General features: G+C 34.2%; 1 protein-coding gene across 24 annotated transcripts in view; it reads right to left on the reverse strand.

Moving 5' to 3' along the window:
* LOC123548596 (hydrocephalus-inducing protein homolog) overlaps window positions 1-24,439 on the reverse strand; it is a 131,100-nt gene that overhangs the window by 50,175 nt on the left and 56,486 nt on the right. For 12 of the 24 annotated variants that reach the window (XM_053546124.1, XM_053546121.1, XM_053546132.1 and 9 more), the window contains 16 exons: window positions 23,831-24,076; window positions 21,456-21,613; window positions 19,071-19,211; window positions 18,482-18,665; window positions 17,678-17,819; window positions 14,118-14,150; window positions 9,184-9,264; window positions 8,638-8,868; window positions 7,680-7,808; window positions 6,974-7,134; window positions 5,711-5,779; window positions 3,507-3,557; window positions 2,726-2,785; window positions 1,341-1,420; window positions 742-933; window positions 3-154 (listed from right to left, as the gene is read on the reverse strand). In XM_053546124.1, the coding sequence (XP_053402099.1) occupies window positions 3-154; window positions 742-933; window positions 1,341-1,420; window positions 2,726-2,785; window positions 3,507-3,557; window positions 5,711-5,779; window positions 6,974-7,134; window positions 7,680-7,808; window positions 8,638-8,868; window positions 9,184-9,264; window positions 14,118-14,150; window positions 17,678-17,819; window positions 18,482-18,665; window positions 19,071-19,211; window positions 21,456-21,613; window positions 23,831-24,076 (2,110 nt within the window). Of the gene's footprint in view, window positions 1-2; window positions 155-741; window positions 934-1,340; window positions 1,421-2,725; window positions 2,786-3,506; window positions 3,558-3,956; window positions 4,014-5,710; window positions 5,780-6,973; window positions 7,135-7,679; window positions 7,809-8,637; window positions 8,869-9,183; window positions 9,265-14,117; window positions 14,151-17,677; window positions 17,820-18,481; window positions 18,666-19,070; window positions 19,212-21,455; window positions 21,614-23,830; window positions 24,077-24,439 lie in introns of all 24 variants that reach the window. The other 12 variants (XM_053546138.1, XM_053546137.1, XM_053546135.1 and 9 more) reach the window with 10 other exon arrangements.

A 24,439-nucleotide genomic window follows, 5' to 3' on the forward strand; every position in this document is an offset into this window, starting at 1 on the left:
ACGGATCATCAGGAGAAGATGCAATAAAGACATATCTGCCGCCAAACTCTGATACTCCTGGAGCACGTCTCTTTACTGGGTACGGTACAACACTGAAGTTTGCTGGTGGAGGGATTGGTGGTCCCTTAGGTCCGAGACCCAGGCCATCAAGAACCTGAACACAAGAAAATGTTAAAATTTAATGACCTTTTAAAAAATAACCACATTGCGGCATAAGGATTTGTAAATCAATTACTTTTAAAACTAGAGCTGCTTTTGAGAAAAGCGCATGTCTCCCACAACTGCCTAATCATCTGAATAGTAGTATATAAATCAACCATGCACCAAGACCTCAACTGCCTTATCAGACTTTCAGTACTTTGATTATCAAAAACAAGTTTCAAGGGCCGCAATTCCAAAGTGCCTGGGCCAATTTGGTTAGTTATCGAACCTGGCTGAGGACTTATTGGCAAACACAATTTGTACAAGTTTGGTAAGATCGGATGAGAAATGTTTGACTTAGTGTGCAGACAAGATTTGTGACGGACAGACACACAGACACACATGCACACACAGAAAAGAGTGAATCAATATGTTTCCAAAACCATTATGTGGCCAGACACAAAATTAAGTAACTATTTTGTTGATCTTATGGCGTTTCTTCCATTATAAAAAAATCTGTAAATTGCATAAAAACCACTAAATATAATGGTCAATTTGAGGAAGATTTTAGTTACTGACAAGATTGTTTAAAGAAAGTACCTCTTCTACAGTTGGCAGCCTGCCAGAGGTCAGGACTTTCTGACTGGGTGTTGCTGACCTCTCATGTACATCTATAATGATGTGTGGAACACCAATCACATCTTCTTCTTTCTCCTGAGAACCATCAACGGTCTCGCCATCCTCACCCTCGGCTGCCTGAGCTGCAGCTGCTGCTTTAGCTGCTTCAGCCGCCTGTAACAAATATATCTTACATAAATCATCTTCCCTGAGACGCGTCATGACTGAACAGTAATGATTCTAGCTTGGTAAGTCTGTTACATACATAAACACTGGATTCCATCCCTATATTCTCAAGATGAAAATATCATTAGTATAATTTTACTGGTTTACAACTACTCTTGAATGGGGAGGAATCCAAATTACAAACAATCAGAAATTCTTGTAAAAATACAAACTCCAGTACAGACTGAACCACTCATGAAAATGCTGCATATCAGTGCTGAAATATATCTTTATTTTACACTGAAACAAACAACTAGGTAGAGATATTGCAACCCCTACATGCCTAAATATAAAAGTTAAATTTTGTCCCTGAGTACCTGTATAACTATATGTTAATTTATATATGAAACTGTTACCTCTCTTGCCAATCTCTCAGCATTTTCTTTTTCTATCTGCTTTTGTCTTTCTTTCTCTGCCTTTTCTTTGTCATGCTTGTCTGTAAAATGAAAGATGTTGTTCATATTAAATAGCAAAACACATCAGTAAAGGCTGACTGTACCTTGAAGTCTATTTCATCAATTTCCACATCTATACCAAGGTGCATTACCTTTATAATTTATTACGCAACATTTTAACCATTTGAGAACTGAATTCTGATGTTCAACGGTTACCATCTATCTTCAGTTTATTACTGATACAAATTTTCATAAGACCATCCAACTGACAGACTTATTTCATATAGTTAATCTGCATTTCAGTCTTAATTTCTCAAATTCATGCATTTATTGTTTGCCAATTATGGGGTGGAAATCAAACAGGGTCTAGCAGTAGAAGTATGCTACTATGTTTATTTGTAAAGATGAATATTTCTACTGAAGCTGTTTTACCAAAGAAACTATAGAGAAAAATAATCTTTAGTTGTTCCAAAGAAACTATAGAGAAAAAAAATCTTTAGTTGTTCCAAAGAAACTATAGAGAAAAATAATCTTTAGTTGTTCCAAAGAAACTATAGAGAAAAAATATCTTTAATTGTTCCAAAGAAACTATAGAGAAAAAATATCTTATCTTTAATTGTTCCAAAGAAACTATAGAGAAAAATAATCTTTAGTTGTTCCAAAGAAACTATAGAGAAAAAAATATCTTTAATTGTTCCAAAGAAACTATAGAGAAAAAAATATCTTTAATTGTTCCAAAGAAACTATAGAGAAAAAAATATCTTTAATTGTTAATTTCCACATGATTCTACAGCCTTATAAAGAAACAAAGGGAAATGTCATGTTTTAACATAAAGCACAAAACTAAAAAAAAATATTCTAGTATGGTTAAGTTTAGCTTAATGCCATCAATGTACAGTATAACCTTTGTTTAATGACACCTCTTAACAGCAAGCACCTCTCTTCAAAGGCCAAAGACTTTTTTTACCGTTTGATAAAATTCTAAGCAACCCAGTGGTGTTCACTTAAGACAGGTTGCAGCAACCAACGATGTTTGCTTTAGACAGACTGCAGCAACCCAGTGGTGCTCTCTTAAGACAGGTTTAAGACAGGTTGCAGCAACCAACGATGTTCGCTTTAGACAGACTGCAGCAACCCAGTGGTGCTCACTTAAGACAGGTTTAAGACAGGTTGCAGCAACCAACGATGTTCGCTTTAGACAGACTGCAGCAAATTAGCTGTGATTGTTTTAAACAGCTTACAAGTATGATTTACAGTCCATTTTTCCCACAATACAAGAAGATTATTTAGTCAAGATTAATGAAATGATAGAAAGAGAAAGTAAGAAGAAAGAAAGAATGAGATACCGGGTAAAGAAGGAACTGTTATTGCAGGGACACTTGTCTCACATGCAGGGGCGGTACTTTCTACAAACAAACACAAACATCAGCAAAAAAAGTTAAAACATAAAAAAAGACATAAAAATAGCTGACTACAAAAGTTTTAATAAAAGGCAGAAGTTATTAAGACATCTATAGAAAGAAATTTGTATCAATAATCGATCTCTACAATAAAAGTATCCTTTTCCAAATCAAGCTCTGATATAAAAGCAAGCAAAACAGAGGTATGCCTAGTGTATCACTTAATGGAAAAAAAACATCAAAAAGCCATGCATGACTGTAGACCCATCACATAACTATGCCCAGATTCATGTAGACTGGAACCATACATAATCATTCTGAGGCTATAACAGTAAGTTTGGAGACCATTCTCAAAATTCTAACATCAGATTGGTAGTTTCTGAGAACAATTCTGAAACTGACCAATGACAAGGCTGCATTTTGAGACTGGTTCTCATGTTCAGTTTATAATCTCAGAGCTTGGTTCCCAAGATTTGGTTAAACAAACTTTTCTGAGCATATGTAACTTCATAAGAAATACATTTCATTATAAAAAGCCAGAAATAGGAAAGCCTTCTGCTGACTTAATAACAAAAAAAATTATGCATACTGTATGAACCAATGAAAAAAATGCATTCCATAGGTTACATGGTCAAATCTTTAAAGTAAAGCAATTCGATTAAGACAACTCCATTATGCTCAAAAAAGTTATCACGTTATCACCTTAACTATGATAATTTACAATTACCATATTCAGAATGCCGGCGACGATGACCCATTGAACTTGTGGATAAATCCTCTACAGTGTCAAAACACATATACATACACATTATATGTACATACAAATTAACAGAACACATATGTTATCAGTATACATTACCTACTGGCAAAAAGTAGATTTACAAACACAACATAAAAACAAAACTGAGCAATTTAGCTCTTTTGTAGCAAATAAAAACAACATTGCATTACAAAAAAATAAATATATATCAGAAGTGAAAATGAGAAATTTGTGATTCATTTAATACTAGTATATTGTTTCGTTAAGAAGTGAGTTAATAAAGCTCATAGAAGAAATGCATAAAAGAAATTGGTTGTAGCCTACAATCACCCAGAATAGTAAAAGATAGCCATGAAAGTGATTATAAAATGACAGAACATGAAAAAATAGAAAAGGAAAAAGAGAAAGAAGAAATACCAGATAATTCAGCAATAGCAAAGAGAGCTTTATTAGAGTCTACTTTAGCTGGTTTGTCTGCAATTAAAAAAAAACAGAAGAAAATAAGATAATGCAAACATAAAAGCTGTTTTGTTTGTTCAATATTTCACTGCTGAAATATGAGAACATTTCGCTTGACAACAATTTTGCAAAATTAAGAAAGAGTCTAATTAAGAGTGGATAAATTTCCATATAAGCAATTAATTTTCCCAAAAAAAGTAATTCAGATTTAAGTTTCAGTGAGGACATTTTTCCTGTAAAAGACAAAAAATGATAAATTAACTCAAATAATTTTAGCAAAGTGTTGAGAGTAAGTAAACCTCAGCAGTATTCCTGTACAACTTCTTCACAAGTACTTAACTTCCTTGCATAAATCAGGGGTGGAGGAGCAATGACTTAAGACGTAATGTCTTCAAACATATTATCATAGAGAATATGTTTCATTTAAGGTGGGAATTTGGTAGTATTGTGCAGTCTTTCTGCTGCATTGACTGGACATACGGACATGTAATAAGGATATGTATATTCCTTACAATACTACTTGTACTTATACCTCATACAAAGGTGCTACATGTCCACTCTGAATGTTTTCAAGTAACAGACAATAACTTTAAAACTTTCAAGTCAGCAAAAAACACACAACTCCTAACAAGATTACCCACAATGCTTAAAAATATAATAATTACTGACAACTTTTAACATCACTATTAAAAATAAAAAACATTTCACCTACAATGCTTAACAATTTTACCCACAATGCCTAACATTTTTATCCACATTTCTTAACATTATTACCGACAATGACTTTTTTTTTTAATCATGCTTAACAGTTTTTACCTACAATGATTAACATTTTTACACACAATATTTAATATTTTAACCCACAATCATCTACATTTTTACCCACAATGCTTAACATATTCTTTACCTTGATCTAGTTCTTCTGAATGAAACACACAGTTAAGTGAAAGTACAGAAAACAATTAGAAGAAAAAGTCTCCATCCTGTCAAAACTAACAATTTTATCTGGTATGAATAACAAAATTAATTATAGATGAACACAAACTTCTTTAATATTTTCCTTTTCAAAGATTTGTGAAGAATTAAAGATTTGCTTGAATTTATGAAGGAAGGCGGACAGACAGAAAAGAAAAATAAGATAAAAAAAGCACATCATTTCAGTTAACATATACTGCATGTGGAAAAAAAATCTGATCACATCTAATAGTAAATTCTGTCAGGTTTGTTACAAGATAAAGTGAGCCAATTTTCATCAAACGTTTTAATAATTAAGCAGGTTCAGAAAACAACTCAGAACTTTTATAAAGTACTAATGATAACAATATAAATTATCCCACAATTATGCCCCCTCTCCCCAACCCTACCACAAAAAAAACCCCAAGACTATGCCACAAGAATATTTGTTGGATCAATGATAGAAAAAAACTGACATCACTGTTCTTACTTAAAGAAAACCGATGCAGAAAATGCATACACAATGATTAGAATATTGGCTAGGAAGTCTTTTAGAAATAAAGCATCCATTTTCTGGTTTGATTTGTATTAATATAGACAAAGCTAGGAAGGTACAGACAACCTGAGAGTTTGGATGAAAACTGTTGCAAGATGATGTTAATTTTCATATTAACAACAGTTTTCCTTCAACCCTCGAAATACTAATTCAGAATACTCTGGCCAGAAATGTGAGGAAAGAGAAAAGAATCTTATTTTACCAGTAGACTGAGGCTGTAGTGAGTATCTACGGTTAACCTTTTCCCTCAGAACATCGGAGCTTATGTCAGCTACAGAGGTAATATATATACAGTCCGTGTTGGAAATATTGAGGAAAGAGATCAGTCACAATGCTTAAAAGTCACTTATTCAGACAGTGCTAAAAATTCACTTTTTATAAGTTCTGAAGAATTAATTTGAGCCTAGCCATTGGAAAACCAACATAGTGGCTTTGCGAACAGCAAAGCTCCAGACCAGCCTGCGCATCCACGCAGTCTGGTCAGGATCCATGCTGTTTGCTAACTGTTTCTCTAATTGCAATAGGCTTTGAAAGTGAACAGCATGGATCCTGACCAGACTGGTGGATGCGCAGGCTGGTCTGGATCCATGCTGGTTGCAAAGCCACTATGTTGGTTTTCTAATGGCTTGGCTCATTTTATCATTTAAAGACAAGTTAATTACTTTCTTTTCAGCACATTTCCGCTAAAGCGCTAATTATTATACAAGGACGAATTTCTACAGTTTTTTTTATCAGCAGCAACAAATGTACATGTTAGATCTATGTGAAAGCTAAAGCTGCTTTGCTTATGAAGTAATTATCTCAAACTGCTCATTTACCCATCACCATAGTTACACAATACAAATATATCCTAAGATTGTAATAAATGTTATAAATAAAATAAACAAGCAAAACACATGCAACTACTGTTAAAAATGTATATACAGACAATGCAAGGATATGCTGAGCATTTTATCAATTTTATTCAACAAGTTTAATAAATTCAATGTTGACAGACACAAATGTAATAATCTTTTTATCATATGTTAACTTTTCCTACTGAACTATCAAGTTTTTTTGTTTTTTTCCTTTTCGGTTCCTAAAATAATCAAAGTCAATTCAACCAATGTCTTCTAAACATAAAACAATGCCAAAATCAAAACTTTATCATACTAATGTAACACCAAAGTTATGTGATGGCTTTATATCAATCCTATACATCAAACACGTGATACAGTGATTCTTCATGATATTAATTAATTCAATCATAATGACCAAAAAAATAAAAAAATAAAAAAAAGACAACAGGTGTTTTGCAAAATTCAACTGCAACAGACAACTAAATCAAACAACTATTATAAATTCATTGCACACAAAAGCTAGAAACATAGTATAAATAAAAAAGTAGGTAAATAAATAAATAAATATGGAGTCTAATAATATTATTGTTCATTAGGTTAAATAATTAAAAAAATTTGAGCCTCACCTTTGCCTTTCCCCTTCTTGCCAGATGGTGGGTGCTGGTGCTGACCATCTTCATCTGATCTTTCTGATGGTGTTCGGGGTCTTTTGAGTCCTAGTGTGAGGCGGTCCCAATATTCTACAAGTTCTGTAATCTCTTTCTGACTTACTTCAAATGTGCGGAATCTAAAGAGACAATGTGTTCCAAGTAATTAAAGCATCACAAGAGTATCATATTAATGCTGGTTTTCAAATGGACAAGTTTCAAATAAACCAATATAGTTTTGAGCCTTTGTATATTTTTTTGCAGGAAATTTAAATCATCCTGTCTGTTTAATCATGGTATTCTATCTGCAATGTGCACTTTAATTGGAGTAAAGAGACAAAAGCAAATCACACACAGTTCAAATGAAATGAACTTTTTCATTCACACTAATTTTCACATTATACCAATTAGCATAACTTGCTGTGAAGCTATCACAAATTAAAGCTCAACTCTTTAAGGGGAGAGGTGGTCTAGTGGTTTGAGTTTTGACTGCTCAAACCAAAAGCTGTGGGATTGAGCCCTACCGGGGTCATGACCAATTCTTCTCATATGACACCAATACTGGTTTTTCCCAGAAGCAAGCTCATAAGGGCTTCAAATAAGATTCAAACTTTCATCACAGTGAAGCTAAAATAACTTAGTATATACAATTGAACTAAAATGAAGTACTAAAAACTAAGCTTACCTCTGCATCAACAAGAGTTCAGCCTCTTTAATGGGGTCTCTTGGAACTTCTTCAGCCGGGCCTGCTTCCCCGTCTTTCCCCTTTTCTCCTTTACCCTTCTCTTTCCCATCCTTGCCCTTCTTTCCTTTCCTGAAATGACAAATTTGTTGTTTTTATCACAAGTTTGACTGTATCTGATCCAACATGACAACCATCTTATCTCCATGTAATTTTATTACTGTGAATTTAAGTAAGAATATTGAAGATTTTGTTCCCTTCAACTTTCAGTAGAAGTGTGTATGTCTGTTTAGGTTAAGCATCTTTTTCAACAATTTCACAAAAAACTTAAATAATTGCTTAACTAAGTCTGTTATTTTAGATACTTGTTTTTGCCCTTTATGCATTTTCAATGTTGACTTTTTCATCTACTTCAGAACCGTATATGACTATTTCATAGATCAAAACACTACAATTCTGAATTTCATAGAAAATGAAGTATAGAAATAAGAAATATACTTAAGCAAATACTTAAGTTCGTTATATCGTGCTCAAATAGAAATATCATATTTGTGTGACTGAAATAAGTACTGCAGACAAATACTACTAACAATAGTTTAATTTAGCTATAAATACACTAGTATAGAAAAAAATCAGCATTAAATAACAATAGCTTAAGCATTAGCATGATTTTAGAATAACAGACTTAACTAAGTAATTATTTAAGTTTTTTCGTGAAATTGGGGCCAGTCCTAGAAGAAAGACTCCTGATTTTCCTCCCAGCTTTATTTCAGCTACGGGCTGACAGCTGGGTAGTAACTCCAATTTTCTGCTAGCCAAAGTTGTAATACATTTGATTTTTAACTGGAATTTTTTTTAACTAAACAAGTTTATACCATATGCAACTTTAAACATTATTTTGAGCTTTTGCCATTTTAGTAAGAAACTGGGAATATGCCATTTTAGAACTAACACTACTTACTTATCAGCATCTGCGGCTGTTTGACTGTCACTTTTTTCAGTCTGATGTGACTCGGGTCTCTCTGTGTTTGATCCTGTTTTGCTTACAGTGTGGTCTATATCATGTTTCCCACCAATCTTGACTTTCTCCTGACTAGCGGAAACACCTTTTCCAGCAGCCTGACTTTTCTTACCATCTTTGCCTGGATCGTCCTTCACATCCTTAGCTGCTTTCTTGCCCTTCTTTCCTTTTCTAAAATATTCAAACAAGTTGTTTGTTAATTTGTCTTCTTTAGGCTTAAGCATATATTTTAAAGTTTTTTTTCATTTAGGCAACAGCCATCAGTTTATTTTTCCAAATTATCATATAAGTACTTCTTTTCTCTGGAAGTAAATGACAACTCCTCCAAATGTTTGCATGATTTTTGACAAAATCCAGTTACACCAAGTTTATTTGAATCTGCGCACTTATCAACTTATCAGCATTCAAACAAAAGGCAAACAATAAAACAAGATACTGTCTACAAATATTTGACTTACATCCAATCATTCAATACTCATATCATACCTTTCTTCCTCTCTCAGTCTTTGTTCTTCTTCTTCCTTCTCTCTTCTCAGTCTCTCTTCTTCTTCTTTGGCCTCTTTCTCTCTGAAAAACACAAAACATTACATGTATATCTAACAATTTCTTATACAAATATTTCCAACTTCTGAATTTGCCTTTCCTGAAAACATTTTATAAATCATGTTACAATGGCAGTCTGAAATTTAGAATTAGACTAAAAATTGCCGAACTTTCAATTAACAAAAGCATCCTTTAAAATCTATCTAAATTGCTTAATCTTTGTAAAGCCTTTGACTGTATAAGAATTTTTAGTATAGAATTTATTAATATCTATGGAACAATCAGACGATATCATTTTGAAGGTTAAGTCTAAATTTCAGTCAAATACCTGTTATATCTTCACTACTTGTTCGCATAGACTGTGCCCAATATATTTATAATTTGCCAGGTCTTATTTTATGTGCATATTGTAAACAGGCCTAAGGTTATCACACTGCATTAGGAGACCAGTCTGAAATCTCAAGCATTTGATTGTTCGATTCTGGTCACATAACTTGAAACTGACCAATGACAAGGCTGCTTTCCAAGACTGGTCTCTATTCTTTGTTTGGTAATATTCCTAGGCTTGTCTACATACTAGATATGAATATATCTGTCTATCTATATTTAAAACTGAATAAGGAATGTTAAAGAATAACTAAGTTATGTTTCATGCAAAGAACTACCAGCAAATATTAATTATGATAAAAATTGCTAGACATTAAGAATACATTTATTTTAAAATTTCTGTTTTAATAGCTAATATGTCAGTCCTAAGAAACATATTTTCCAATCTAGAATGTAAGAATAACCTAAGTCTAATGCCAATGAAATAAAATTTAAAAACAGGAATATGTAAAATCAAATTTGACAGGTAAAAAGTGATATATTACAACAAACTGTGGATTGTGGTTTTAAAGCATTCCTGATCATTGCATTACTTAAAAATGATGGAAACGTAACACACTTCAAAATTCATTCTGTGTCTTGAATAATGTTTTCCTTTTAGTAGACAAAATATGGAGAGCTGATTTTCATGTAAGAAAGGACTGAACAATGAAGTTTTCATAAAATCTTTATCTTTCAGTATCTAATTTTAAATTTTGAAAAATGTGATTACAGTTAAACCTGCCTTTATAGTCACCTAAACAAAGCAGTGACATGTCTTAGCAGTCACAAAGCTTAATTCCCAGACTCACTCTGTCCTAATTTCTACATGTCTTAAACAGCCACTTTTTTTTTTTTGATTTAACGTCGCACTGACACACGATAGGTCATATGGCGACTTTCCAGCTTTAATGGTGGAGGAAGACCCCAGGTGCCCCTCCGTGCAGTATCTCATCACGAGCGGGCACCTGGGTAGAACCACCGACCTTCTGTAAGCCAGCTGGATGGCTTCCTCACATGAAGAGTTCAACGCCCTGAGTGAGGCTGGCTACTTAATATAGGTTTGTCAGTACTATCAGTTCTATTCGTTGAAACTCTGTAGACTAATAAATGCATCTATTCAAAATTCTAAACATCCTCTGATGTATGGCCTGTGTACTGTCTTTTCAAAGCTAACTGAGAATACCATTATCAGATTTACATTATGTTATAGTCAGTCAAATATATGGTCAGTCAAATATAAGATTTAAAAAAATTCAAATTTATTTCTAACTTTTCTCACTTCACTTTGAAAGCCCATTCTGGAAATTATTATTTGGCTGATCCAGAAAAGATCCACATGTTCTCCCCTTGGAAGTCTTTGTCCTTTGACAATGACCACCTATTTCATTGTTAAAACCTGTATTTCCCCTAAACCTTTCCCAGTATATTTTCTTGCACTATGGTAAAGCTGCATACCATATTTTCCACTAAATCTTTCCCCATGAATTCTCTTTCACTGCCTCGTAATCCACTTAAATACCTGCTTCTTCCAAACTTATTTCAAGAACAGTTCTCTTTGCACTTTATCAACCTTCCATGATACCCCTTGTTCCAAAAACCAAATACAGAGATCTCTAAAGGTGATAAATACCTCCGGGCAATTCTCTGATACAGAGCAGAACAATGGACTGCCCAAATTTGACTCCAAGTATGATGTTGACCTACCCTGGTGGAAGTAGTATGATGGTGAATATTTATATGTACATACATATTGATTTCAAGCTCTATTAAATAGTTTTGGAGATATACTTCAAGAAAGGAATTAAAAACAACAACTCCTCCAATATAGGACCCCGCCCCCCATATTTTTTATCAGGTGGCATCAAACTTTGTACCTTAAGTTGACTTTCCATTATCCCTCAAAGGGATCCCAGACCCATTATCCCAAAGGGAAGATCAGTAGACTGGTCCCTATCCAAATTTTGAACATGTAGTTTCTTCTCATATTTCAAGATTTCCAAAAGAGGTATACTAATGAAGATATTTTCTGGAAATATCACTCTAATACATTTGAAGTCACTGTTTACACAGCAATGTCGAATATATCAATGTAAATATATAATCATTACATAATACATGGATATTATCAGCGAGTTAATTCTATGCATAACAATCATAAGTAACCATATATTCAGCTGTACAAGTAATAATATATGAGCCAGTACAAGTTATCATACAATAACCCATACATATTAAACATATTAAAAATATATATCATTATACAATCAATATTACATTAGCATATGTTAACATATATTAAAACGACAACAACAGCCAGACACTGAAAGCAAGCACATTCCGAAAAATAGTTTTTATATTATTTTTGCATTAAATTACACTTCAATATCACAATAAAATGCATTCAATTTTAGTGATCTGTCAACATAGACAAATATTACTGAAAAATTCAACATAAATGGGAAAGAAATTGTGATAATTTCAATTCAAGTTTCGGTAACAAAGTGTCAATGATAAAGCACGAGACACTGATGTTATGTTGATGTTATTTGAAATAATAGGTTACACATTTTTCTATTAATCAGTTTTTTTTTCTGTGTCAGTTTAAAAAAAGCTATGAAGTACAATGTATTATGAAATATGCTCCTTGAGATGTGTGAAACTAGAATTTTGTTGCTTCATCCCGAAACCCCTATTTTACACACCAGTCTGTTCATTAAGGGTCAGTTCTTAATCAATAAAGGGCCATAACTCTAAAAATAATAGAATTTCAGACATTCTTTGCTGTATGTGCCCCTACCAAACATGGGTGATAATCTAATAAGTGTTTGAATCCATTCCACCCTATACTGAATATGGAGTATTCCACCTAGTTCTGAATATGGAGTATTCCACCTTGTACTGAATATGGAGTATTCAATACTGTACTGAGTATGGAGTATTCCATACTGTACTGAGTATTCCACCTAGTTCTGAATATGGAGTATTCCATACTGTACTCAATTTGGAGTATTCCATCTTGTACTGAATATTGAGTATTCCACCCTTCTACTTAATATGGAGTTCCCCACCCTCCACTGAATATGGAGTATTCCACCCTCTACTGAATATGGAATATTCCACCTTACACTAAAAATGGAGTTTTCACCTAATACTGAATTTTACATCAAAATGTTACGGTGTGACTGATGCAGTAAAAAACTTTCCTACATATTTACTTACTACACTTTTTTAATTTAATGACCCTTACAGAAGAAAAAGGCCTGCTGCGTACTCTTGCTGTGTACATACAGCGTATATGATGCGTACATGATGTGTACTGAAATCAAGGGCTTTAAATAGTACGCAGGATATACACCGCACATACACCGATAGTACGTTTGTAGTACACTTTTGACATGCAAATGAGCTCTGCCGTGTACTACTTGCTGCGTACATGCTGTGGACTACATAGTACACAGGATGTACGCTGGAGGAATTTAGTATGCGGGAAATAGTACGCAGCATGTACGCGGCACATACACTTTTCACATGCAAATGAGCCTGCGGTGTACTACCCCTGCGGCGTACATGCTGTGTACTCCTGCGGCGTACATGCTGTGTACTCCTGCGGCGTACATTCTGTGTACTCCTGGCCCGAGTCCTGCGGCGTACATGCTGTGTACTCCTGCTGCATACATGCTGTGTACTCTTGTGGCGAAACTGCTGTGATAATGTAAATTCCTTACCCCACCAACTTTCTTATGCAAATGCTGATCATTTGGACAGGAAAAAAACAGAAAAAAGATAAGTGACATGCATCAATAAGTATTTACCCTTACCAAAATAATGTAGATTGATGTTATCAAATAAATTAGTATGCTTTTCTTCATCCACTTTTCAATGAAATAAATCAGTTTTTGTAGCATGTAATTTGGTAAACATCTGAAGAAAATGGCGTAACTGCATCAAGGGGAAACAACTTTAATGCAACTAAATATAAGTGTTATAAATTTCGAAGTATCTGCGGTGTACATGCAGTGTACTATTTTCTTGTACAAGTCCCTCCTGCGTACATGCAGTGTACTCCTTAAATTTTCAGAGTCTGTGCTGCGTACTTGAAGTGTACTAGTGACCTCCTGCGTACATGCTGTGTACTCATCGAAATAGTACGCGGCATGTACGCGGCATGCAGTGTATGTAAAATGTACTCCTCTGGCGTACTACTGTGTTCGCGGCATATACACAGCAAATACGCAGCATGTACGCCACAGAGGCTTGCTTCTGTAAGGGGAATTAGCATTTTTACACAATCATATTTACTTTTTCAAACTAGCAACTGTAAGAACTTTCAAAATCCCAAAACTTTGACAAAAATCAGGAAGCACGTCCTTTTAGGAGTGTTTCACACATCACAGGACCAATGCTGACCAGATCAGAATTGTTTACACAAGCTTGCTATTTATTATCGGAGCCAAAACTCATTAAAATAAGCAAGCATTATGGCACTACAGTAAAAAAACACATTTTACTTTCGTCTATAACTTGTGGCCGAACCGTAAATTCTGAAATTTTAATACAGACACTTTATATCTCCTTATCTGTGAAATTTAGACATGTTTTGTTCACAATGAGTAAGCAAAATTTATAGCCGCATAATTTTTTTTCAGTCCTTGCTGACAATGAAAACAACACTTATAAAACATACATAAATATTCAACAGGAAGGTACCATTTGAGATTGGGGGTGGAGGACGTCAGGTGTCACAACAGCTTACCATTGAAATTACAAAATAAATGTTTTTGCCAAGAGATTCTAAATTGATATCTGGTTGCAAAATACAAATTATGCAAACAAAATATGTGTACAAACTGAGTCCTTGATGCCCCCTCCCCCTTCCCTATTCGGAGATAAAGTTCCTATCTACACTGCATAATCCCATTTCCCCTTGCCACATGCAAGTTGATTTCTTCCCCAATTTTCAAAAGCAGATTGATTTTGTAACAATGGTCACTTAACAGCAGTTTACCCGTATTTTGTACCAATACTGACTTGTTCAATGCAAGAGACTGACAGCTTTAGGTAATTCAAGCTTAGTAATATGACCACTAGATTCAAAGCAGTGTCTTGTGCGGTTACCCTTGCACTCTACTGACAGAGACGACCACGGAAATGGGTCCTCTTGTGCTCTACCGACTGAGTTGACTGGGCAAGTGGGGCCACTTTGATAAGTCTGACCAAAATATCTGCTACAAAGTAAGTCAGTTAAAAGCCAGGATAAAGTCATGTTTAGTAAAGCTTTATTTTGAATTAGTTGCATGTTATTTAGTCATGTCAACTCTTTTCTGAAAACAACAACAAAGAAATGTTTCAACTTTGCCTCCCCCAGCCTCCCCTACTCTCGTCAAATGGTAAATCCCAAACTGTTGCTTATTATTGCTAACTATCACAAAAAAAACATCTTTTTTTTAAAACTCCAACAATAAAATTTAATGCAAATATTTTGGTAACACATAAAACTTAAATACGCAAAATACATGACCGATCTGAATAAATATTATCCAAATTAATTTAGGAGACTCTTCTTTCTATTTAAAGATACTTATATTTCTTTGCAATATTTTTTAATACTGTATTGTTATGATATTATTAACCTATTTTGCTATGTTACCAAAATATTTCTGAAAAACTCCAGACTGTTCCTATCTACTCACATGTTCTGGCTGCAAGAAATTAACAAATCACTTAAAACACTATTCAACTAATAAATAAAGAAACTAATAAAAAATCAGCTGCAGAATTTCTCCTTGAGCAACAACAAAACATAAAATGTTTTAACTAAAAGAACAAAGAGTGGGGAATGTGAAATGGAACAACTGACAACAGAATGGGAGGATAAATTATTATAAATTATTCAAAATTTTAGCATTGAGAAAATCAGAATCAAATCAAAATATAGTTTTTTTCTCTGATCATTATTAACATTTTTATACAGCAAATTTGGAAGGGTTGCAGTGATTTCTACAAGACGTTTAACCAAAATTTGAAATAATCATTGTTATAATAACTTTTTTATGATAATCAAATCCTCTATCAAAGAAGTTAGAACTGAAATAACAACAACAAAACTGTTCACTAAGGTTCAACAGAATAAAAATTGTTTGTCAATCGACCTAAATACTTACTCCTCTGCGCTGAAATTAGCGTAATGCAAACTGACTTGAAATTTTTATCGACTAACCATGGAAATTTCATTTTTTTTTTATAAACGACATAACCTTCATAACTGGCTGTTTTCTAGTGAAGTGACCCTGATCCATTAATTAAAAGCCTAGACACTAAGAAAGTAATGTTGGAAGAAAGAATCTTCATCAAAAGATGAGATCTCATTCTGGTTTAGTGAGATTTCATTCTATCTTCTTATGGGAGTTTATTTTTGTTGGGTTTAACTTCGCACCGACACAATTTTAGGTCATATGGCGACTTTCCAGCTTTAATGGTGGAGGAAGACCCCAGGTGCCCCTCCGTGCATAATTTCATCACAAGCGGGCACCTGGGTAGAACCACCGACCTTCCGTAAGCCAGCTGGATGGCTTCCTCACGTGAAGAATTCTACGCCCCAAATGAGGTTTCGAACCCACATCGATGAGGGGCAAATGGTTTGAAGTCAACGACTCTAACCACTCGGCCACGGAGGCCCCTCTTCTTATGGGAGTTTCAGGTCTTTTTTATCTTATAGGTCCTCATTGATGATTGAGATCTCATTTGGTTTTCTGATTTTGCAAGATTTCACTCTATGAGGGTTTCAGATCTTGTTTTCTTTCATAGATCTTCAGTTAAGACATCTCAACAAGCAACTAACAGTGTATTTATTATCAATAAAACACAACACCAAATATTTGAAAAAAAAAATGAAAGGTGTTTTTTTTTTCTTCTTTTTTCAGAAGCAGGTGTGTCCCTTCAACAATGGAATGATGTGGTACAATATCAACATTTACCTTGCAATTAAATCTAATTCTCTCTCAATTTTTCTACAAAGATTTTTCAAAGTAATTATTTTATACAGCATTGAAACACCATGCACTATACATAATTAATATATTACCATAATACATGTTGGGACAGAAATCAGCAAATAACCTACTCATCTAAAGTTACTTTCTGTTAAACAGACTCCTGAAATTCCAGTAATCAGGGGTAGATGCAAATTTTCAGATAGCAGGGGTGGGCTCCCCTCAAAGATATCTGAATATGATCTTCAAAAAATTTGATTCAGATATACACTCAAATGATGAACTCTTGCCAAAACATGAGTGCAAATATTTAGTTTCTCAGATGTCCTAATATTGGCATCAACTTTTTTATTTATTCTGTAAATGTTCAAATAATTTACATGGTGTCAATGTCTTTGGAGTCCAACTTAAGAAATATTATACTAGTGCAAGTATTTTGCAGCTGGTGAGAGAATCACACTGAAAAAAATTCTTCCAAAATGGTAGAGATTTTCATTTTAAGGCCACCCTATATGTATGCCTGATGGATTTTAGAGGCAGTGTGTGCTGCCTTCACCTACTCTGAATCTGTCAATGAATGTAAACACGTATGTTGATTGATAAACATGTAGTAAAGATAATTATCAATCATGCTTATGCCGTGCATCTACTATGGGTAGAAAAAAATGAGTTAGAACAGAAAAAATCATTTGAAATTCCCACTTGTTTTGATTCCCATAGTTAAACTGAATATATATATGTAACAGTACTACACATATAATACATATGATGACATGAAAATTCTATTCTACTTTTTAGGCACAGTTATACGTGAAGCAGATAAATGCAGCTAAGCTCTGCCATGCATAATTTAAACCCGAGGCTAAAACATGCGGTTATACGACAATCAGTTTTTTAAAATAAACAAAACTACTACTTTCATGACTTACTATAATATAAACATACTTTGTGAAAATTTACCTTAGAAATACTACTTCAAATACTAGGCACTTAGGTTCCATAATTTCATAAATGAATTTTTCAAGAACAATTTGATTGTATAACTATCAAAAGCAATTGTCAAAATCTGAATTTCTTACTTCCTAATTCTCTCTTTCTTAATTTCCAGTCGTTTCCTATCGACCTCAGCTTTTTCTTTTTCTGTAAGAGCATCATATTCATCTTCTGACATTTCCTCTAATCGTCTACGTTCTTCTTCCTCTCTTTCTCTATCCTGACGCTCTGAAAGTTATAAATTCAATATATTCATTTATTTACTAATATGTGACTCCTTGTCTGCCTGAGACAGACCTACGAGTGATAATATACATAATATTGGCTCACCGTCTTATGCCCAAGACAGACCTATGAATGAGTATATACCTAATACTGGTTTACCATCTTATCCCCAAGACAGACCTAGCAATGAGTATACCGGGTATACACAATACTGACTAAATATCTTATGACCCAGACAGCCCTATGAATGAGTAAATATATTACACTAAATGACTTTCCTTTGACAGACCTATGTATGAGTACATAACTATCTTATGACAGATATGGATGTTTGTTTGTTTGTTGTGGGTTTAACGCCGTTTTTCAACAGTATTTCAGTCATGTAACGGCGGGCAGTTAACCTAACCAGTGTTCCTGGATTCTGTACCAGTACAAACCTGTTCTCTGCAAGTAACTGCCAACTTCCCCACATGAATTATCAGAGGTGGAGGACTAATGATTTCAGACACAATGTCGTTTATCAAATAGTCACGGAGAACATACGCCCCGCCCGAGGATCGAACTCGCGACCCCCCGATCCGTAGACCAACGCTCTTACCTACTGAGCTAAGCGGGCGGGCCAGATATGGATGAGTATAATACAGTGTGTAATAGATAAAGTCTACCTTTTTCCTCTTTGTCTTTCTTTTCTTGTTCCTTTAGATGGTTGTAGTCCAGTTTGAGAGTGATAAAATAGATAAATCTTCTGTTGTTGAGAGCCTTGAGGACTGCGGATGCTGCTGTGTGCTGATTCTGAGCAAACAGGGTCTCCAACCCATCAAACACAACTCCTCGGTGACAGTCATTCAACTAAAGACAACAAGATTTTGACATTAAGATACAGAAATATCTTTATGCATTTTTCATGAAAAAATTATACTAATTTTTCAATAAAAACTACTAGATTTCCTTGAAACAGAGTACCATTTCATGTTCTTATGCCACAAATATGTAGATAATGTCTACTGCATTTGTCACATGAACTGGTTTTCATTTAGTTTTATGTACTGGTGGCCTTTATGTATAATCCTTAAAAATAAGCTTTTGTTTCAAACTGTGAGAAATGTTTGTAACATTTCATAAACAGTTTTACATGAAAAAACATCTACACCCCTTTGCTTTCACCCTTTTTTTGTATTATCTATACTAAAGTTTTCACAATATTTCTTCATATAAAATAAAATGATGGCCAATGAGTTTATTCAATAGGCGTACCTGTAAACGTTCAGCAAGAATTTCAACAAGAAGTTCTTCAGGTAATACGCAGCTCATCAGGCCTTCTTCTCCAGCTACGCTAGCGCTCACGCTCAGTCTGCGAGCTATAGGGGCTGCCAGTGGGGGAGGACTGCTTGGTACCTGTATATATACAAAAACATTTTTAAGTAGTTATTTCAAAATACCGTCAAGGTACTTACTATCTAGAGTAGCAAACATTAATATGATTTTCATTACCTCATAATTATACTCACACTGACTCTTAGTATTAAATACATGTGCAGTAATGACTTTCTATGTCATAGAATACTTTCAAACAATCAAATCAAGATTATTCAAATCGTTTTAATTTTCATCTTGTAAAGGAGAAATAAGCACTACTGGGCAGAATTTTACTTGATAATAAGCATTGGAAAAGAAATTGAAGATAAAAGAATTTAGACAAATGTTTGACTAAAACTTAAGAAGAGAATAAAAGTTCAAAACAGGAGATAACTCATAACTTAAATTGAAGAACAAAACAAATGAGCAAACATAGACAGTCCGAGATTTCATTTATACTGTGCATAAAAATGGCAAAACAGGCACAAGTTTCAGATGCTAAAGAACTAAAATGTACATGAAACATCAAACTAATCAGAGGAACACTACAATTACTTTTGATCTACCAACTGAAAATTTTTTTCAATAAATGTTTTTCCACTCAGTATATTTGATAAGGTGCAAATTATACTCTTGAGATCATAATTCAAATGGATGATAACCACACCTTGTTGTATTGGACAGATTTAAATATTTTGAAATAAAACCAGTGTCGATTTGTTCTCAGGACAACATTAATTTTTATTGTATTAAGGGTTACACAAGCAGGTATTCACAATCTGAAAGATCAATATGTGGTCAATTAAGATAATGAACCCACAACAACAATCTGCATTTTCTCCCAACCTCTGTATGTGATTTCAGCATTCTCGAATTGTTACAAAATCTTTTATTTCCCTCCAAAAATAAAATTAAATGATTCTGCAGAACAACAGACACCTGACCTCTCCAATGCCCCCAACCCACTCCCTTAGCACCTTGTAAATATAATGAGAGATGTTAAACATCTACAATTCCAGTTTCTACTTTCACTTCTTAAACCTTTTCCAAATTGGGAATTGTGAAATCAACAAGAGTAGCTTTTCTTCCTCCACTTCTAGCAGGTTCCGTAGACAACTGTGACTTGCTTCCTTGCTAAATAACCAGCCAACAATATTAAGGTGGTGTGTTCTGTTACAAGGCCACGTGTTCATAAGTCTTTTTTTTAATTTCTTTTAAAGCATTCTAATTTGTTGTTTATTCAACTACATAAGAAATTACACTTACTACAACACACTTTAACAACCATTTAGATACTGCCAGGAAAACCTTTATACATTGAACATATATATGTGCCACGCCATGGGAAAATTAACATAGTGGCTTTGCGACCAGCATGGATCCAGACCAGCCTGCGCATCTGCGCATTCTGGTCAGGATCCATGCTGTTCGCTTTCAAAGCCTATTGCAGTAAGAGAAACAGTTAGCGAACAGCATGGATCCTGACCAGTCTGCGTGGATGCGCAGGCTGGTCTGGATCCATGCTGGTCGCAAAGCCACTATGTTGGTTTTCTCATGGCACGGCTCAATTACGAAGACAACAACAAAAGCTACCACTTATTATTCATTATGATAGAACAACACAACAATTATACATGTTCTTCACAACTAACTTTCTATTTCAATACAAAAGAGTACAAACTAGAGCTGCTTTTGAGAAAAGCACATGTCTCCCATGACTGCCTAATCATCTGAATAGTAGTATATGAGCCAACCATGCATCAAGACCTCAACTGCCTTACCAGACTTTCAGTGCTTTGATTATCAAACAAGTTTCAAGGGCCATAATTCCAAATTGCCTGGGCCGATTTGGCTGGTTATCGAACTTAGCCAAGGACTTATCAGCAAACACACTTTGTTCAAGTTTGGTAAGATCGAATGAGAAATGTTTGACTTAGAGTGCGGACGAGCTTTGTAACAGAGTGACAGACAGACAAACACACAGACAGGAGTAAATCAATATGTCTCCCACACCACTATGCGGTGGGAGACATAACAAAAGTGTTTGTGTATTTTTTCTTTCTCTATTTTGATCCAACCACACATATTTTAAAATGGCTGCAAACCAGAGATCATTTAGATTTTTTTTAAAACTCTGCAATATGGTATTAAATACTGGCCTTCACAATTTTGGTTCGATTCCAAATAAAAGAATACACAAAATCATTGATTTGTTTTTCTTTCTCTATAGAATTATAAACATATACATGATTTAAAAATGCAACAAGAAGAGTGGGTAGTTACCTGACTTCCTGTGCCCCCTTCAATTGAGGACGTGTTGATGTTGGTCTTCCCGCCAAGAACGCTGCCATGTTTGTCTTTCAGTCCCTTCACATCTGTAATTGTACTTGTTTTACGATTGCTCACCATGGAGTGGGCGGCGCTTACATTCACTCCACCTGCTGGGGTCACAAAGGTCAAACACATGTACACAGAGGTCAGTCACACAACACACATACAGTCTTCAATAGCAGTTAAAATCTACTATGAAAAGCAGTGATTTTTGCTTCTATGCATTCTACGTTTCCAAATGATTGTCTTATAGATCTCTTTTTCCTAATGCTTACATAATCAGTACTAAGTAATGAAAATTGTGAAAATACCATTTCTTATAATTTGCAATGTGAAAGCCACTTTTGAAGACAGTAAAATTAAGCACTGCTTACACGCAAATCCCATGTCCAACAATAATTAAGGAAATCACATGGAGAGAACAATTTTAAAGGAAGCAAAGAACATTGATGATTAGAAAGGTATAGGAAAAGGGGAATAATCATTATTTCTGTATGGCTGATTTATGTTCCTTACGGTTCATAGAATATTCAGGTTTGACTAGCTGTTAGCAGGGGTTGTTTTAGAAGAAACACTTTTCGACAATACTTGATTAAATGTAAACACTTTCTTGTCTACCCGTGAATTTCTCATAAATTAAACAAATGCATCAAGGACCTGTTTTAGCTTAAAAAGTTCAGCCATTAGTAATTTTTAACCAAGCTACAGAAATGTAATTGCATATAGGCTGGTTAAAAAGCTCTTCACTTAGTACACAAGTTTATTATAGAGAAATGTAATAGCATATAGGTTGGTTCAAAAGCTGTTCCTTTACTAACCAAACTAGAAAAATGTAATAGCATAAAGGCTGGTTCAAAAGCCTTTCCCTTTAAGTATCCAAGCTAGTAAAATGTGACAGCCTAGTGGCTGGTTCAACATGACTATTCTAACAAAGATTTTACATCTGTTAATAAGGTGATAATATATAGAAATCTCAGGAATATCAAATATTTATATAAATTTTCTAACAAGATTGTACTCTGTATGTTTCTAATACATCTACATGCTGACAAATGACCTCCAAATTTGATAAATTTTCATTAGACAATTAAATTTTAATTTTACTGCGAACAAATTTAAGGTCAAAAGTGAAAAATATTCTTTTTGTATTGTTGGAAATGGTTTCGTATAAAGACATATTATACAGTCAGTGTTAAGAAACATGAAACATCTATTTTTATAAGCATAAAAACATAATCAAATTATTTTCGACTTTGTTCTACAAGTTTTTGATATACTTCTTGGCAATCTTGGCAAACAATTCTGTGTATTTCAACACTAAGCAAGCTCCTTCAAACAAAAGCAAATTGCATGTCACAAAATTAGTATCCAGCTGAATAAAATCTGACTAACGAAACGTTGCATTCTTGATCATGCAGTGTTAAGGTAACAACAGTCAGTGTAAGTGAAAAACTATGCCTGGGACCAAGGTTATAAAACTATCTTTTGAAGACCAGTCCAGAAACACCAGCATCTGATTGGCTGTTTCCAAGCACATGTTTGAAATTGACCAATGGTAAGACCTCATTCCGAGACTGGTTTCAAAACTCATTTTTGTAACCTTTAGACCCTGTTTAATACATTAAGCACCTATCAACATGCAAAACTTTATAACCCCTTCAGGTGGTTAAACTCCGCTCCAAATCATCTCTTGTTTCCTTTTACATTCTGTAAAAATCTTATCTAGCAACTGAGCAATTAGCATTTCATACTGCAATCTTTTCACTGAATTTTAGTTTTAATGAAAATAAGCAAAGGCTGAAGTTTGCAAATTAATATACTTTAAAAATACAAAGTTCAAAGCTCTTATGGCTGGTCATATAAGCATATAGCATCTGCTGTATCACTTGTTATGTTATAAAAGCATTATCATTTCAGTTCATGCAGACCTATCAATTTTCATGCTTGCTTGTATTTTAGCAAAAAACAGTTCATAAAATTATGTTAAAGTGTCTAGCACATTTTCTACCCATCAAGAAAAGTATTCATTTAATATTTTAAATTAATACAATATATTCTTAGTCATCAGAGTGATACTAGGATATGTCAGGGGTGGTAGTGCTTGCCATATCTTGGTGTGCCAAGGCATAGCTCCTTTGTTTTCCTTACTTTAGGTTTTAACTCTATACCTTACAATTAGCATCTCAAAATTTAAAAAGATCATGAATAATATTTAACCCTATCCTTGATTAGCATACTGAATGGATGAGAAAACCATCAGAATTCTATTCTCTCCTCCAGAATATTAAGACTTTGCAGTTAAAAACAGATTTTGAAGCTATACTTACTTGCACCTTGTGTATGAGCTGCCACTGCCTCCACGCTCAAACCTCCTGCTACTTTCTTCTCTCCATCATCTCCTTCCAATGCACGAATCTCTTCCATACGTTTACGTGCAGCCTCAGCACACATTTCACGTGCCTTGAGACCGGAACTCGTGTTACCGTTGGAGATGGCATCAAGTACGACATTATCTATACTTAACAATGCAGCTTCATACTGTTTAGCAAGCGTTATAGCTGTGGCTGTCTTTCCTATAATTAAAGTAAAGTTTATGTTAGAAACAATCCTTCAGGAAGTACATAGTCCATGGAGAAATTCTAAAACAAGAGGACCATGATGGTCCTGAATCGCTCACCTGTCCCCACATGACCCAGTTTTAAACAGAGTATGATGTCGTTTTTTTCTATTATTTGACATTGTGACCTAGTTTTTGAGCTCATGTGACCCAGTGTTGAATCTGACCTAGATATCATCAAGATAAAAATTCTAACCAATTTTCATGAAGATCCATTGAACAATATGGCCTCTAGAGAGGTCACAAGGTTTTTTTATTATTTGACCTACTGACCTAGTTATTGATGGCATGTGACCCAGTTTCAAACTTGACCTAGATA

This window comes from Mercenaria mercenaria, chromosome 6, assembly GCF_021730395.1.
Source record: "Mercenaria mercenaria strain notata chromosome 6, MADL_Memer_1, whole genome shotgun sequence".
In the NCBI taxonomy this organism is placed as follows: domain Eukaryota; kingdom Metazoa; phylum Mollusca; class Bivalvia; order Venerida; family Veneridae; genus Mercenaria; species Mercenaria mercenaria.